Source organism: Eutrigla gurnardus (assembly GCF_963514095.1).
Source record: "Eutrigla gurnardus genome assembly, chromosome: 15".
Lineage (NCBI taxonomy): Eukaryota > Metazoa > Chordata > Actinopteri > Perciformes > Triglidae > Eutrigla > Eutrigla gurnardus.
In genome coordinates, this window is record NC_139938.1 from 12,648,223 (window position 1) to 12,666,203 (window position 17,981).

Genomic DNA, 17,981 nt, shown 5'->3' on the forward strand with positions numbered 1-17,981 from the left:
TTAGGAAGTGATGTTTGCTACCATCTTGTGGCCAGAGTGCAAAATTAATCAAACGGATGAACGCAAATTGAGGACATGATCCTTTTGTATAATTGATTCAATAATTGTTTTTTTAATAAATGTATCAAATAACAGCTTCATGGAATGTTTTGTTTCTGGTCCAATCGCCTCACTGCTTCGCGCGACCTGTCCCTCGTTAGTAGCCGTAGTTACGTCATCAAAACAAGCCGACCTGTGCAGCATGGAGGAACCCTCTCCGAAGCAATTTTGACCTTCTAGCGTTATTCTTTTCAGGTCGTTTCGGTGAGTTGATTTCTTTTACATCCTAACGTCATTGTAAATTTGTGATCATTTCAAAAATAGTTGGTGTAGTTCGTCATTCCTTCTGTTAAATGAACGGATATATGAAGTTAAGGCCAACGTTAGCTACAGCAAGGCTAACTACGTGTACTGCGCGTCGTCCTCCTTTTATCATCAGCATTTGCTTAAGTTTAATTAGTAATGCAAACGTAATAGCAAATGTTAAACTGATCAACGTGTTGCGGTTTGCACAAACTGGAGCTATGCTAACTGTATGGCTGTTACCTTTCACTACTGATTCAACGAAGTCGCAATAAATGACCGCGTCATATTATTATGTTTCTAATATCGTGATATTTGTTTTGAAAGAAGGGGACTGCGCCTCCAGCTGATAATCATGTGTCAGGATGTTTCTTCTTCTGTACTACAGAGTGAACACAGCTTTCCAGAATGTCGGTCAAGGCTGGCGTGTCGGTCCATGCCAAATGGATCATCGGCAGAGTAATAGGAACCAAGATGTACAAGACTGCCAAAGTGAGAGTCACGAGGCTGGTGCTGGACCCTTACCTGCTCAAGGTGACGATGTTCATGCCCTACTGATGCATATACATCATACTTCAACAGATACAGGAAGGGCAGGCAGCAGCCTACTTTCCAAACAAAATAATATAAATCTAGTTATTTATTTATCATGTTTTTTACTAATTTAAACACATTAGGACAGTTTGAAATCTTATGATAGTGGTGTCATTAATGATACCGGAGTTTTTGGTACGTAAGAAATCAAGATTTGTCTAATTTTCATTCAGCAAAACATGTGAAACCTTCTGTGTATCAGTCTATAATGTTATCATGACACACACACCGCTGCACAGTAACTTTGCCACAATAAATAAATGTGATTAGAAGTAATATTAAGAAATGTTATGAATGGATGTTTGGCAGTAAGAGAACACATTCGAGTGCTGATGGAAAGGAGATACTTTTATCTTTCAGCTCATAGTTTTCTGATCCATGTATTTTCCCTTGAAGAGATGTCACTTAACATGGTGCACCTCTTTATTTTGGGATTTATATTTATGAATAAATATATTGTGTTGTCTGGCTTGCAGTCTGACTTGCTGTTGACCTGTAGTTACTTGGGATTTGCCTTTTTACATTACTTGATGAATAATAACTAGTCACTCCAATCAGTTGTTAAATTTGCTATGAATAATCTAATATTGCAAATGATTTAAATTCACAGGTAGCCAGTTGTAGTTCATTGTTTATAACCAAATATTGATAATTTTCAGATCAGTGATTTATTGCTCTACACTGACTTTGTATTTAAATAAGTCTGTCTTTACCTCCCTGTAGTACTACAACAAGAGGAAGACCTACTTTGCCCATGATGCTTTGCGAGTGTGCACTGTTGGAGACATTGTCCTTCTCAAGGCTCTGCCCGAGCCCAGGTCCAAACATGTGAAGCATGAACTGTCTGAGATAGTGTACAAAGTCGGCCGGGTGGTCGACCCGCTGACGGGAAAGAAGGTTGAAGGAACTGAGTTTGTGGAGTCTCTGACTGACCTTCCACTCAGCCTGGGAGAGGACACAACGTTGTCAGAAAAACTGCAGGAGCTCAACATCTCTGCCGCTTCCAGTGAGGCTAATTCCCCGTCAGCACAAACTCCCCCTTCATGATGATGAAAACTACATTATTTTATGCAGTACTGTTAATGGTCACTCTGCAATTCTGTTTCCGTTTCGGGTGTTCATGTAAATATAAATGTATAAACCAGTCATCAATATACATCTCTTGCTAAGGTCATTTTGAATTCAAGACACATTTCCGAGAAATCTACAATAAAATGACAAATGAGGAAGCATGTCATTCTCAAACGTGTGTGTGGTGTTTATTACGGTCAGACTAAAAGGTTTAAAAGACCTAAAATACTTGGGCTTGTAATCCAAAATAGGGTCTTTATGCAAAAGCATTTAAGTTATATCACTAATTTGTTCTATTTCATACATTTGATGAGTCAGATAGATTATCTATTTATTGAAGTGTGCATGTTTGTATGATCATACAACTCGATGGAAATGTTTGGGACCTTTCTACGTTATATTTACAAGTAGAAGAAAAATAGAAATCAATCATTAGTCGGATGTGTCTGAAGTCTGAAAAACCTTGGAAGAAACTCATCAAAACACGAGTGTTGACAACCGTGCGTTACGTTAATCAAGAGCAGGTGGGGAATAAAACAAAGTTATGGCTGTGCTTAATTAAATGCCGTGAGTTCAACCACTCCGTTTACAAAATCAAAAACCACGACCCCTGGTTGTCAAGACAAACACACAACGTTAACTGATTCCGGTACATACGGTTAACACGGGGTTACGTTAATGTGAGTAACGTCAGCTCCACAGGGAACCGTTCGGACCGCGGCGGCTGCAGCCGTGTCAAACAAGCTCAACTGACAACAGCGTCCAAGGGAAAGATGGCGACCAGAGTCCTTCAAAGAGTAGGCAAAGGCCTTAAACAGTCGAGAAATGGACTTCAGACGAACGGACAGGCCGTGGTTGTCGTAAGGTATGGCGTGTGTAAAGTATATAAGCCAATGCATATGGAAATGCGACTTGACGTGTGCGTTTATCTTCCGTAGAGTTGACAGCAATGACAAAGTCCCGTGGGCTAGGTGGCTAAGCTAACGCTAAAGTTAACGCTAACGTAGGGACGTCGGCTAGTGTTACGTTCACATCTCGGTGTAACGTCGCTAGCATTAGCCCTCCAGCTCTAAACTCGCTGCCTCTGTGCTAATGCTAATTATAACCCTTGTCGGATTACAAAGTTGTGAAGCAACTTGTGTCACACTTATTCTCCATCGCAGTTATGTGCGTGGACGTGTCGTTGGACATTTTTGCAGAAATACTTTGCGAAATCACAACTGAGTTTCTGTCTTGACAAACTTCAAGGTCAAAACGCAATGAATCGCTGCACAGCGTCACTTGTTTGCAAATGTGATTGACCCAGTTTTCGCATGGACGGCTGCGACAAGTGTCTGACCTAAAACTAAGCTGTGTAAACACATTAAAATCTGAAAGGCTGCTATGACATTTAGCTGAAACAACTTTGAATGCACTGTGTAAAGTAGTAGTTGTGTTTGCGTCTGCTCGTAAACTGTCAGGAGGAGTGCTTCCCGATGGACCACAGTTACTGCATGGAGTGATTATTGATACTTTTAATCTAACTTCGTTATCAGTAATACAATACAACTCATGTGGCGAGGCTGCTCAGGAATCCATGGAGACTAATCCTTATGTTATGTGCAGTATTTAGAGATTACAGCCTTATCTGTTGCTGGCATCTGAGCTGGAGTTCCCTTGTTTGATAGTCTAAAGATATTTCTGCAAAAGGCTTAGTTTGCAGAAATCACTGACTAATATACAATGCAACCTTGTGTCACAGTCTTACTTATATGGCACATTCCATCACAAGTTAACTCAACCATTTCAGCCATTGTAGGTATTTTCTTTTTAAACATAAGCAACTTATTTCTTAATTGTGTAGCAGAAGAAGTGCTGGTGGTTATATCCAAACCTTTCTATTTTGTTTCACCTCAGGAGCCTCTCGGGTTTCAGTGAAGACAGCTGGTTCAAGTCTCTGTTTGTTAGAAAGGTCGACCCCCGAAAAGACGCTCACTCCCATCTGCTGGCTAAGAAAGAAGACAACAATCTGTACAAAATACAGTGTATGTATTGCTTGTGAGTTGCTGTGACCGTTCTGGTGGTACATTGAAAAATAGTTTTCCATGACATCATGTTTTTCATTGTTTTAAGATGGATTTCAAAAGGTTTAATAAGAATAATCTTATGAAATCTCTTAGATGACGTATTCACGTTATGTTTCCTTGCAGTTCACAATGTCAAGCCTGAGTGCCTTGATGATTACAACGGTCTTTGGTAAGATGCCCCTGAATTTACATCCTATAGCTGCCTTTTTTCAGTTTAAGAAACATTACAGATTTGTTATGTGTGTGTATCCTCAGTGCTGACGTCTTGCCTGCCATCCATGCTGATCCTGAATATCCCTGTGAGCTTGTTGGCACCTGGAACACATGGTACGGAGAGCAGGATCAGGCAGGTAAGAGCATACATCAAGTTCCAGGTGTGAAAGTTACCTAACTTAAACTACTCCATCTGTTCATTCCAGCTTCTTTGTATTCTGTTATCTTAAATAGAATATGTTTGGGCTGTAAAGTGATGGTTGGGCAACAAAAACAGTTTAGAGAAGCAACCCTGGGCTCAGAAAGACTGATAAACCATGATTTTTTATAAACTAGCACATTCATTGATTAGTTTGTGAAATAAATTATCTGCAGAGTAATTGATAATGAAAATGATTTGTTGTTGTAGCCCTACAGGATACTTTCCAATCTTATTTGAACTCCTGGTTGAGGTGGGCTATATAAGAGAATTCCCTGTATCAAGGCAAATTATATCATATGTACATTACTTTTCTATTAAATAAAGTTTTAAATGTGCATTTAAAGGTTTATGGGAATCAGTTAGAAATAACTTTCCTTTCTTGTAGTTCTGCAAAGTATACTATCTACTTCTTTTAGTTGGCGGCATCTGATAGGGAATAGAATGAAAACCTATTATCTTATTCTTAGGTTATTGCAGTTTCTCTCCTCCCCAGTGACACAAACCAACACTTAGAGGGGTTTTATATTTTAGTTAATTATAGCTGTGACTGTGTTACACTTTTCCTGGCCACTGTCCATTTTGTCCTTGTGGTGGCATTTGTCATTCCTCAGTTGTAATCTGCTTCTAATGTTACAGCACAGTTATATGAGCAACTTGCCCGGGTGCAGACCTTTTGAATCCACCCACTCCACTGAATTTGAGTTGACTGATTTAACAAAATAATTTCACAATATCACCAACATCGTAGGCTAGTTATGTTTGTTTGTTGTTTAACTTTTTATTTTAATTTGCTCCGCTCTTAAAACACCAACACAAAGTATGTTGTCATGGCAACACATCACCTGTTGATTTAAAATGTCTTCAGATTCAGGTGGTTATACTGGTCTCTAGGGATTGGTTAGTGAAAATCGAACGATGATTGATAGATGATTTTCTGTTGAGTTTCCTTAAGGACATTGACGAGAGATCAATGGTTAATGCACTCAATCTTTTCATGCCAGTTCAGATCACAGGTGGTCTGGAGAGATAAACAATTAAACTACAGTTGTTGATGTAGAAGAATATATTGCCCAAAGAAATAGAGACGCACCAAGAAACATCTGAGAGCTGCATTCTTTTTGGCTCTTCTGCTCCTTCTATTCTAGTTCACCTGTGGAGATATCGGGGAGGATACCCGGCTCTCACCGAAGTCATGAACAAACTCAGGCAGAATAAGGTAACGGGTGCTCAGATTAGTTCAGTTTACTGGCAGTTGGTGAACTGTAGGCCACCGTTTCTGGCAGTGCACCCAAATTAGATCCACGGGCCCTTTTTCCATCCATATGTTTTGACATCTTTATCTGTGAGCTGTTTGCTGTGATTGTAGTATTTCTATAATTTATATTTGTGTTTAATCTTCAGAAGTTGCAAAAAGTTGTTGTTTTAGGGATTATAACATTGTTCAGAATGAAATTAGTAAAATATTTGTTAATTCCAAATACTTGAAAATTATTTAAAGTGTTTTGCCTATTTGTATGTTAAATTAAAGGCACTAAATATTTCAAATTACATGATACAAGAAGTGACTGTGCATGTTCATACTGGATGTCGATCCCCCAAAGCAGATGAGAGAGTCTGTCCTATGCAGCCATGAGTGTTCTACATCTCTGTTCAGTGTTGCCACAGCTTTTATTATACCGTGACACGAAAAGTTCTTCTAGGTGTATAAAAGCTATAAACAATTGGATGAGGCTGTGGCTCGGGGGAGGAGCAGTTTGCCCATTCATCTCAAGGATGGTGGTTGGATCCCTGGCTCCTTTTGAATGGTGCAGAGTAATGTGTTGCTGTTTTTTGTCGTTGCTGTAGGAGTTTACGGACTACAGGAAAGAGAGGGGGCAGATGCTGCTGTCTCGTAGGAATCAGCTGCTGCTGGAGTTCAGTTTCTGGAACGAACCCGTCCCTCGTCCAGGACCCAACATCTATGAGCTGCGATCATACCAACTCAGGGTAACTCGATTGAAAACGTACCATCTCCCCCCTATTATGCATAAATGTGTGTTTTTCTCCAGACCACTAATCTCTTCACATTGTTATTTCAGCCTGGCACGATGATAGAGTGGGGAAATTACTGGTGAGGCAAAACTTTCTTAACCTTTCACCTGTTCCTATTTTTTCTTTCATGAAGTAACAGAAAATCATCAAATTGGATTTGTTTTGATAGTCGGAGAAACTCAAGCTTTCTCTCAGTGTTGTTGTTATTGTAGAGCTACCATTTTTATGTACCTTTTTTTTATTTTTTATTTACTCACCACTTATTTTATTGGTTTTACAGATTGTAGCAGATGAATTTGAGTCAACGGTACTTATTGGCTACACAATTTGTATGCATGACTCTGAAGCATGAAGAAAGATATATCGCACACAATTTGCAAATCTCAAACATAATTGACCTTTTTACCCTGTATTTAATATATGTACGTATCTGATGAAATTGTTGATGATGACTGGGGAATTTGCCTGTTAATGTTATAAAACCAAATTGCAACATCAAAATTTGATGTTTTGATTTGAAAGAAATGATTGGGATATCTGTGAATGTTTCATTTGCACTTCAAAAACCTACAGATTTGTGCTCATGGTATAATCAATCCAACTCTTTAATTTCCAAGCTGTTGGTGTCTTGTAACGTAACTTTCTGGCGCTCTGCAGGGCGCGTGCGATTGAGTTTCGCCAGCAGAACCACGAGGCAGTGGGAGGCTTTTTCTCACAGATTGGAAGTCTGTACACGGTTCACCACTTATGGGGTGAGCAGTGGTTAAAAGTTAACATGTTCAGGATGACACATTTATTTTGCTCTTTTGCAAATAATTTGTTATGTTTTCCAGCTTACTAGGTGCATCTTTGATCTACCTCAACATTTTCTCTTACATAGTGGGGAAATATGTGATTGACAATGTTCAATATAACCTAATTGAAACATTTTAGATTTCCACACTGTTCTAAGAGTTAATACTTGAGTTATTTATGTGAGTAAAGACTGAAGCTTTTTTCCCTCTCTTTCAGCTTACAAAGACCTTCAGTCCAGAGAAGACACCAGAAATTCAGCCTGGCAGCATGATGGGTGGGATGAGGTTGTTTATTACACAGGTAATGACACTCTTTACTTTTCTGATGGCCTGGGACACTATTATGAAATATTAATTTCAAGGGGAATGTGAAGATGATGATGATCCTAATGTGTTATAATTATAAATTATAATTATGTGTGTGTCCGTGTGTGTGTGTGTGTGTGTGTGTGTGTGTGTCTGTGTCCGTGTGTCCAACAGTCCCTCTTATTCAGCACATGGAATCTAGAATAATGATTCCCATGAAGAACTCGCCCTTGAAGTAACCACAGACACCTGGGGAACCTCTCAACAGCCACTTCAACTGTCGCACTGATCTGTGGAGAGTGTAACTAATGATCAGTTTGTGCACTGCCGGGGAAATCATCATCAATAACATGTTTTTTCTTTTGTCTTTCTTCTTTGTTTCTTTACTCCCCTTTTCTGTGTGGGCCTAGACTGTCATATCTCAGACGATAATGTTTAAACAGTTACCACTAAAACTGTCTCTGTTACAGCAGTTACTGATCCATTAATGTGCTTTGTGGGGACAAAATCTAATTTGTCACGCCCCTTCTCTTCACTGTCTATCTTTTTAAAGGGTCAGATTTTAAGAGCTTGTCAAACCATCAGTGTTTGAGTGTTGTGATTCCGGGAAAAGTTCAAACATTTAGCAGTTCTAGTGCTGGTCACAGGGGCTGAAAATGTCTGACGGTCTTTTTGAAAAATGACGTGCAAGCCCTGTTGTACTAGAATTGATGACAAATCCAACAGAATTAACTGCCTTCAGTGTATCCCAACACAAACACTGCCTCCAGAGCTCACACGTCACTATCCATATCAGCTTCTTTAAATGTTATAGGTGATGGTCAGTTTTACAATAGCGAACATGCTGTTCACAAAGTGCTCTGAAATACACCACAAAGCTGAATGTCAGAGGCCTGTGTTGTCATGCCACTGTCAGACTCTTACGTTTATATCCAGCAAATGTTCACCAGATATACACTCATCCAGAAAATGTGACTTAATGTTTACATGGCTTTGATCCAGGCAACTGATTATGGCTTGTACCAGATATTTGTTTCACAGTCATTTGGCTGGATGAAAGGATTCATAACAACATTGTTATGAAGACGCACAGAAATTAAAGTTCACAAACACGCTGCAAAGTGTTGGACTACTCGGAACATAAGCTAGACTTTGATCTAGAGCGCAGTTGTTTCATTTCTACTAAATATGTGAATACAATGTCCACATCCTGGGGAGAAGTCATGGTGAATCTCCCAAAGAAGTAATTTTCCCATTTAAGCTGACCACATGTCTATATTCTTTTGTCACATTAACATCATGACACTTCTGGCTCTTCCAGTTCTGGAGAAGGGGACAAGGTGATTCAATATTAAGACAATGTTTTTGATTTCTGTAGAACTAATCAGTGATCTATAAACTGCTGTACATTGGCTGGTTTACCTATCCCTCAATCAAGCACTTAATGCCAACCAGGTGATTGTGTTATTTTTTTAAATGTCAAATTGTAGATATGCATAGTGGGTTAATTGATCAAGCCAGAGATATGGTCACTTCTGTATCTGTTAATAAAGTGGGTATTCTAAACTATCTGACATTGATAAGCAAGTGGACTGGAGGAGAGGAGTGATATCCTAATGTGGTACATGTGAATTGCAGTGACTTAATAAGATTAGTTGTAAATATTGAATTAAACGTCCGATGAAAATGAAAAAACAAATGTATTGGGACTTATTTGATTGGTTTGAGCTATTGTAGTAGTAGAGCAAAAACATTTTAATCTCAGAAACTGGCAAAGTGACGTCATCGTCGTCTAGGGTGTGACTTGTGCTGCGTTCAGTGTATGTTGGAAATCTCCAGAATGTATACAGAAGGGCATGATTAACGGCTCCGACGAGGAAGTAATCACTGCAAACACTGCTTTTCCAGTTGATTAATACTTATGGAAGGCAGTTGTTGCATTGAATTTATTTGCAAAACCTAGTTATTTAATGTTAGTTATCCTAACATTAAATAATGATAACAATTATTATATTATTGTATGCATTACTAGCAGGAGTTTGATTTTATATTTAGAGTAGATATTTATCATCGCTATTAAGAAAGCAAACGGATACTTTTTGCCCATATTATTATTTTTTTTTTATTACAAATATTGCTTTCATGCCCATTATTCCAACTCCGGGTACAATTACTTGTAGTCGGATCACTCATGATTCATTATGTGCTATTAAATGTTAACGTATCACTCGTGATTCTGTTTGTGCTATGAAATGTTAACGTAAGTCGGAGAAGCTTCTTAATGTCCGAGCCAAGAATGGTTACGTAAATGCACCACAAGAGCACGTGCTGGAGCCTTCTGGAAGCCGACTTCCCTTTCTAGAGCCCACGAGCCCTAGCAGCAGCGGTACTTTTTACTTTTACATCGCTGGTTGAGCTGCTTCGCCATGGCTGCCGTGAAAGCTCTGAACCCCAAAGCGGAGGTGGCCAGGGCCCAGGCCGCCCTCGCGGTTAACATCAGTGCCGCCCGGGGTCTTCAAGATGTGCTTAGAAGTAACCTGGGACCGAAGGGGACCATGAAAATGTGAGTGCCGCCGGAGCCCTTTGTGCAGCATGCGTGCTAAGCTAACTTTGCTAAGTACCGTTAGCTTCAATGCGCCGGTAGGTGTGCTGTGCACGTAACGTTAACATCAGCACCATAGTCACCACGCCGAGACCTGATAACGAATTAATCTGGAAAGCATTTAATTGTGTATTCATTTCTCACCATCCGACATAAAAGTATTAAATCACAATGCCAGTCTGCTTAGGCCTCCGCTGACTACACGGATTTCCCGGCGCACGCTGCCCTGCCCAGTCATCGTCACGATCCGCTTTGACAACCACCGAGCTAACAGTATGTTAGCATCCGCTGGTTATCTCATTACGCTAAACTCGCCGGAATCGAGCTCGATGAGGACGCAGAATCAAAGTGGTGTTAACGGAAGTTAGTTTAACGTCGTCTAGTTGGAATAATGAGCGGGTTGATTAATGTAATAAGTGTCGTCCCGCATCAGGGGGATTAACGTTATCCTAAATAGTTTAGTAAGCTAACCAATAGTTACCGAGTCAGTTGGTGGACAGACTCTAGATGTAACTGACTGACTGTGAACGTAGTTTTCCTGACTGTTAACCAACACCACATGAGCCGACTGTGTGTTGCAGGGAACCATCTTTTGCTTTCGACTGTTAACGTGTTGCCTGTTTGGATCCGCAGGCTGGTGTCTGGTGCAGGAGACATAAAGCTGACCAAAGATGGCAACGTCTTGTTACACGAGATGGTAAGGAGGTGCTGAGCCGTGAAATGACAATTATGTCTCATCCTTTATTGTGCTTCCTTCTTTATTGTTGGAGAGACCACACCCCTATTTAATGTGGGTGCGTTTACTGAAGACGAGTTAAGCATGTTTTATGTCTGGAGAACATTTATTATTTGAGCAATTTGGCTTTATTTGTTGATTAAGAAGAAAAGAGTGTTAGTGTAATATTTTTATGTTTGTGAGAGTGCAGTATCGAAAGTACCATTTTGCTACCTATTCGGAGCATAAAACAAGTAGTTTGTTATGAGGTTTAGTTATTTACAGCAGTCTTGCACCACCAGTCTACTAATATCTTGCATAATGACCATGCCAAGTTTGCCATGGATTTCCAAGTGCCGTTCATTTACAGTAGCTCCCTCCGGGCTCTTGAATATCTGCTACAGAATCCTTTCCGTATTTCTGATGAGCCATTTGAAGTCACCTCTGTAAAGTTATGAATGCCAATAATCAATTGTGAAAGTTAATTGTATTAATTGTGAGGGGGTTTTGCTTCATGACTTGCTTTTTTGTTGGTCTCTGCAGCAAATCCAGCACCCGACAGCATCACTCATTGCAAAGGTTGCCACGGCACAGGATGACATCACAGGAGACGGAACCACCTCAAATGTCCTCATCATCGGTGAACTGCTGAAGCAGGCTGACCTCTATGTGTCAGAGGTAAAAGAGCAGCTTGTCATCTAAAATCTCCAAATTCTGGTTATTTATCTCAAATGTATACTACGTATTTTTGTTTTTATTACAGAAATTGGTATGTGACTTGTGTCAGAATGCATGTCAATATCCAGTATTGTGAGCTGGATCTATTTTCTTCCCATAACTCCCTGTGACTTTGTCCTACAGGGTCTTCATCCAAGAATCATTGCTGAGGGCTTTGAGGTGGCAAAAGAAAAAGCCTTGGCTGTTTTGGAGGAGGTGAAGGTGACTCGGGAAATGGACAGAGAAACTCTCATCAACGTAGCGCGCACCTCCCTCAGAACCAAGGTCTACACGGAGCTGGCAGACCTTCTCACTGAGGTGAGACATGAGGGAATTGAGCTCAGCGTACACAGCGCTGAGGGTCACAGCACCAAACCATGATCGTTTTCTTGGTTATTGATGCTCTTAGTAGATTTGTTTATCCCTTTGGCTGTATAAGACTAATGTCCCTCATAAACTACCACAGCTCAAAGTGATGCCTTTACTCAGATAACCCACTGGTGGCAGTGGGCTGATTTATTATTTCTTCATTTTTTATTTATTTTTGTCTGCAGGCTGTAGTGGATGCTGTGCTGGCTATCACTAAACCTAATGAGCCCATCGACCTGTACATGGTGGAAATCATGGAGATGAAACACAAGACCGACTGCGATACACAGTGAGTTTGAATCAAGACTCCGAACACGAGGCAACTCATTCCTTTACTGGTATTGGTGTATAGGTAGGGTTAGGCAATAATTCAATATGATAATGTATCTTTTAGTGGAATCATGATGATGCTGAAATCCCCTATTTTCTCATGGTAGTACCCCAGTGTAATTAAATCAAACTATTGTCTTAATCTGATTACTCAGTGTTTGTGTGACTGCATGTGAACAAAGTGAATAGCTAGAGATAACTGTTCATGTGTTCTCTGTGATTTCATTTGAAACGTACATTTATTTTGCACTAAAAGTCTTAATTAAATTACAAAATGTACAGGAAAAAAGTGCTTTTTATTTATTTATATGCATCTCAAATGTCTAAATGTCACTTTCTCAGGCTGATCAGAGGTTTGGTGTTGGACCACGGTGCCAGACACCCAGACATGAAGAAGAGGGTGGAGAACGCCTATGTGCTGACCTGCAACGTCTCTTTAGAGTATGAAAAGACCGAGGTGAACTCTGGCTTCTTCTACAAGAGTGCTGGGGAGAGGGAGAAGCTTGTGGCTGCAGAAAGGAAGTTCATTGAAGACCGCGTGCAGAAGATCATAAACTTCAAGAACCAAGTCTGTCCCGATGGGGAGAAGGGCTTTGTTGTCATTAACCAGAAGGTATGCTTAAAGGATTCATGATTCGGTATATTAGCTTATTTACAGCATTACGTTCCAAAATGTGCTTTAAACAACGATCGGTATGAAGCGACATGTTGTGAATGTTTTAAACAGTGAAAGATTACAGTATAAGAGCATCCAATCTAATTATGTTGGAACTGTTTTTTAAAGTCGTTCATATCCACGTTGTGATGCTTTTTACACACCTGTAATGTCCACCAAGCTTATGGTCAATTCACATATCATTTTATAGACTTTTCATTTCTATGTCATCACTTAAATGCACAGAGAACACCCAAGGGTGCTATCGTAGCTCCCCCTGGCCTCTTGTATCTGTGCCACAGTAAATCTGATCTGTACCTCTGCATTAGGAGAGTCCCCTCCTCCCCTATATGTATTCAACGGATCAGAATAAACTTATGATTGCTGGAACTGACATTAATACAATGAAATATGAGTAACATTGAAGATAATGAATAGAAATGTAATGTTTTCTCTGTTGTTTAGGGTATTGACCCGTTCTCCCTGGATGCCCTTGCCAAGGAGGGCATCGTAGCCCTGCGCAGGGCAAAGAGGAGGAATATGGAGAGGTAAGAATGAAACACATTTCCTCACTATGTGTCCTCTCAGTACAACAGAAATATTGTTGCTGTGTTTTTTTAGACTGAGCACTGTGGAAGTATATTTTACTGTATTCTTTAAAAAAAAAAAAAGGGAAATTGACAAAAGTTCAAAGAGAGGGGTTCAAGATGTTAAATCTAAATTTAAGAAATAAACAAAATCATACAAAACCACATTAGTTAAAACCATATTATTAGAAAGTTAAGAGGGTCTACAGATGCTTTATGTGATTTCACCATACATCGCATCAAAGAACTGAGTTATACATACAGTATGTTTTCCCTTGGTAGGCTCACCCTCGCTTGCGGTGGCATTGCCATGAATTCAGTTGATGACCTCACACCTGACTGCTTGGGAAATGCTGGGTTGGTTTTCGAGCACACACTGGTGAGTAATCCGTTTTTCTGGGTGTATTCCTTAATGTACTTTTCTACCTGGACTTTGAAATTGGTCTGGTGTTGAGCTGCAGATGCCAGCCGCTCAGGAAATGAAATATTCCACTTTATCTTGCTTGGGTCAGTTTGTTATTGTGTCCCGCTTGGAGAGGTGCTGAAATCTTGTTTCACAACCACATTGTCAAAAACGACTAAATATTCAGCAATGACTTTAAACTCTTTAAGTTAACATTAGCTATGCTTTCTGTACACTTACACTCCCTACTAGTCCCATTAGTCAGTTAGACACACACACACGTGAGGTCCAGATTTAAAAACGCAGAAGTGACCTTTGTATTGAGTTGTTAATCATCCTGAATCCTCTTTGCAGGGTGAGTCGAAGTACACGTTCATCGAGAAGTGTGGGAACCCTCGCTCGGTTACCCTGCTGGTGAAGGGACCCAACCAACACACCCTCACACAGATCAAAGATGCCGTAAGGGATGGTTTGCGGGCAGTCAAGAATGCCATTGAAGATGGTAAGACACTACAAACCTAAAATTTCACTCTCTTTTTTTATTTTTTATTGCAGCAAACTGGCAAAAGTGATCAAGTTGCCACTAGGTGGCATAAGAAATGTTCCTAATTTAAATTAGTTTCATGGTTGGCAATGTGCTTCATTTGATCCTGTTACTGCTGAAGACGTTTTGTGGTTTATCACACATTAGCGGTCTCATTCGCACAGCGAACACCCAGGGATGCTAACGTGGCTCTCCCTGGCCTCTCACGTCTGTGCTACAGTAACTCTGGTCTTTACCTCTGCGTTAGGAGCGTTTCAGTCTCTCCTACATGTATTAGCTGATCAGAACAAACTCCCCAGTTATTTATTTGGTTTTAAACAGGTTGGTCTTGCCTTGTTGAGCCAAAGTTATGATACATGTGTATTCTGAGTATCTTCATTTTCCTCTTCCTCTCTTCAGGTAGTGTTGTGTCTGGCGCTGGTGCGTTCGAGGTGGCTGTAGCAGATGCTCTGGTGAAACACAAGCCTAATGTGAAAGGCAGAGCCCAGCTGGGAGTCCAAGCATTTGCAGATGCTCTCCTAGTCATCCCCAAGGTGAAGGATTGTTACTTTCTCTCAGGGCTTTTCCGTGTTGCTGCATGAGTTATAGAAATCTGTATTATGCTACAGATAATGTACCTGGTCCTCCTAACAAAGTTCCCTTCAACCAGTTTTCCTCTACATAAGTTGACTTTCATACATTATTTTTAATTATGCATCTTCCCTTGTAGGTTCTGGCGGCCAACTCTGGCTACGACCCACAGGAGACCCTCCTGAAGCTGCAGACAGAGTACAAAGACTGTGGTCAACTGGTTGGTGTGGACCTCAACACAGGTCAGAACCACAGCACAGTTATGAGAAGATTGTGTAACACAAATTTAGAGACCTCCACAACATCTGTTCCACTCCACGAATTCCATTTATTTTTGGAATCTTGTTGATAGTCTTAAGTCATATTTAAATCCTTATTTAACCTGACCAATACCTGGTTCGGTTCTAGTGCACTTTTATTACAAGCTTGTTTTTTTTTTAACTTAAATCCTGTTCTTCCTCAGGGGAACCCATGGTGGCTGGAGAAGCAGGCGTTTGGGATAATTACAGCGTAAAGAAACAACTTCTCCATTCATGGTGAGATTCCACTTTCTAAACTGTATAAGACCAATTCTCTGTATGCATTCTCCGCCGAGCTCTAAAATCTCTCTTCGTTCCTCTTCAGCACGGTCATTGCCAGCAACATCTTGTTGGTGGATGAGATTATGCGAGCTGGAATGTCTTCCCTCAAAGGTTAAAGGTCACCTGAAGAAGCCGCAGCTGTTGTCATATTCACAGGGACAGTTGTTTACCTGACGGCTCAGTCAACATGTTCCTGCTCAAGGAAGTCTGAAGCCCCCCAGTCTGACGGACGGCCTGCCGTAAACCCCACGGCATTCATCACAGCGTCTGTCCCAAACCATCGTTATGTTAGTCATGGGTTTTTTTTTTCACGGATTTGTCAATGCCTTCCTCTGATTGGTTTATTTATGACATTTTGTTAAGCACTGGCCCCTGCCACTTGGTTCTGTTTCTACCCATTAAAAGATTTTCTTGGCTCTTGAAAGATTTTGGTGTTTGTCTTTGGAGATTCATTGAAAAATGAAATTGTTGACTTGAGAGAATCTGGCTGCTCAACCTAAAATATGTTCTGCTTGGAAAAGTGCAAGAATTTATAACGCACATCTGACTAAGCTGTTAAAACGGTAACACAACCAGGGGGCGATGTTACTTTACAAATTTGGACTATTTCTGATACTTATTAAAAACTTAAGTACTTAAAAATATTGTACTTTTTAACTTCTAAAATACAAGTTGTATTTAAATTAAAATCTACAAATATGTAAAGGCTATTAAAATGTTCACTGTTAGAGCTGAGCTGCGTAACAGTATATGTAGGGTTGCAAAGGGGGGGGAAATTCCTGGTAAATTTCTTGAAAGTTTCTGGTAAATTTCCACGGGAACTGAAGCTTGGGAATTTTGGAAATATTCCATATTTGGAAACTTTCCATGGGAATAATGGGAATTTAGGGGAACTAACTGGGAATATATTATATCCAAGCATAAATAGGAGAGGGAGGTGGGAGGCTGCAAGGGGAGAACGATACGAGCTTGGAGGAGCACAGAGGGGAGGGGTGTGTGTGGGGGGGGGGATGCTTTTTTCAAACCTTTGAAATCGTAGACTAGAGCTTTAATAAATAGATTTCCCCATAATAGCATCAAAACTTACTTCACTTCGTTTAGTCCAGAAGCTCAAATGTGTGCCTTCAATAGTCTTTGTGCTTCAGGCTCAAAGTGTGGTCCAGTATTCTAGTGATCTTCTACATGTGATGGAGGCATGCACAGTGCCAGTAGGGGGCGTGGTCTCAATAGCCATGCACTAAGCAGTGTGCTCTGTGCATGTGATTGAGGAATGGCATCTGTTTGTTTTAGTCAAGATTATGCCACAAAATAACTTTACTCAAATATATTTAAGTCCCCTTTGAAGAGCCAACCATCAATTTAAAAAAATCCCAGTTTATTCCTGTTTATTCCCATAAATTCCCATTAATTCCCATAAATTCCCATGGAAAGTTTCCACTTTTGAAAATTCCCTGAATTTTGCAACCCTAGCGGCAGATCGCTCTGTGCTCCTATTGGTCAAAGTGATGTTTCTGGCTCTCGACTGCTATAAAAACAAAGCAACCAGGTGCCAGTTTATTAGCACGAACATGCAAGGACGAAATTTTGATTTCAGAGGTGGGGGGAGGGGGGGGGGGGGGGGGACAAAAGTATTTTTAATAAAACTCTAACTAGCAAAACATTATCACCCAATTCTAATCCAATAGTATAATAACATCAATAATAATAATACATTTTATTGATCAGATTATTGCGAGCTTTGTAAATGATGAGGAGGATCTTGAAGTGGATATGCTGCTTTATTGGGAGCCAGTGAAGGTGTTGCAGGATGGGTGTAACGCATTTCTTTGAGTAACTTAGACTTTGACTTCTAAAGAAGTCTCTTATGTCCACAAACAGGCTTCAGCTTGAGCGGCCGTTTTGGTGGCTGAGGAGCGGTTGCCACGTCGCTTCTTCTTCTTCTTCTTCTTCTTCTTCTTCTTCTTCTGCTGTGCCCAGCCGGGCTCTGTGGCATGACGGCCACCAGGCGCTCGCTGACGGGCCCTCCCTCCGGTCCTGGCTCCAGACGGGGGCCCTGGGCTTCCTCCGGGCCGGGTCACTCCTCTTCTTCCTAGGTTATTATGGGGTCTTATGAACCATTCTTAGTCTGGCCCCTCACCTGAGAGCAATTTGCCATGGGAAACCCCACCAGGAGCATAAAGCTCCAGACAAAACAGCCCTCAGGGTCATAGGGACACGCAAACCTCTCCACCGCGTTAAGGTGATGGTTCTCGGAAAGGTTTTTTTTTTTTAGTTGTGGGAAACCGGAGC

The 17,981-nt window shown here is 40.6% G+C and overlaps 3 protein-coding genes across 3 annotated transcripts; all 3 read left to right on the forward strand.

Moving 5' to 3' along the window:
• The first annotated feature begins 181 nt into the window (after positions 1-181).
• On the forward strand, positions 182-2,181 carry mrps17 (mitochondrial ribosomal protein S17). Its single transcript, XM_084028843.1, has 3 exons — positions 182-303; positions 731-876; positions 1,660-2,181. The coding sequence occupies exons 2-3, from the start codon at positions 751-753 to the stop codon at positions 1,981-1,983; spliced, it is 450 nt and encodes a 149-aa protein (XP_083884969.1). The 5' UTR covers positions 182-303; positions 731-750; the 3' UTR covers positions 1,984-2,181.
• Positions 2,182-2,765: 584 nt separating this feature from the next.
• LOC311025819 (protein NipSnap homolog 2-like) lies at positions 2,766-9,541 on the forward strand. Its single transcript, XM_084028942.1, has 10 exons — positions 2,766-2,872; positions 3,904-4,031; positions 4,197-4,242; positions 4,329-4,423; positions 5,634-5,704; positions 6,334-6,474; positions 6,567-6,598; positions 7,177-7,271; positions 7,531-7,614; positions 7,794-9,541. Exons 1-10 carry the CDS (start codon positions 2,781-2,783, stop codon positions 7,856-7,858), a joined length of 849 nt encoding a protein of 282 aa, XP_083885068.1. The 5' UTR covers positions 2,766-2,780; the 3' UTR covers positions 7,859-9,541.
• A 440-nt stretch (positions 9,542-9,981) lies between these two features.
• cct6a (chaperonin containing TCP1, subunit 6A (zeta 1)) lies at positions 9,982-16,116 on the forward strand. The gene is made up of 13 exons (XM_084029733.1): positions 9,982-10,182; positions 10,855-10,918; positions 11,480-11,614; positions 11,798-11,971; positions 12,208-12,311; positions 12,695-12,965; positions 13,473-13,555; positions 13,877-13,973; positions 14,352-14,499; positions 14,941-15,074; positions 15,251-15,353; positions 15,575-15,647; positions 15,736-16,116. Exons 1-13 carry the CDS (start codon positions 10,046-10,048, stop codon positions 15,806-15,808), a joined length of 1,596 nt encoding a protein of 531 aa, XP_083885859.1. The 5' UTR covers positions 9,982-10,045; the 3' UTR covers positions 15,809-16,116.
• Positions 16,117-17,981: the final 1,865 nt, after the last annotated feature.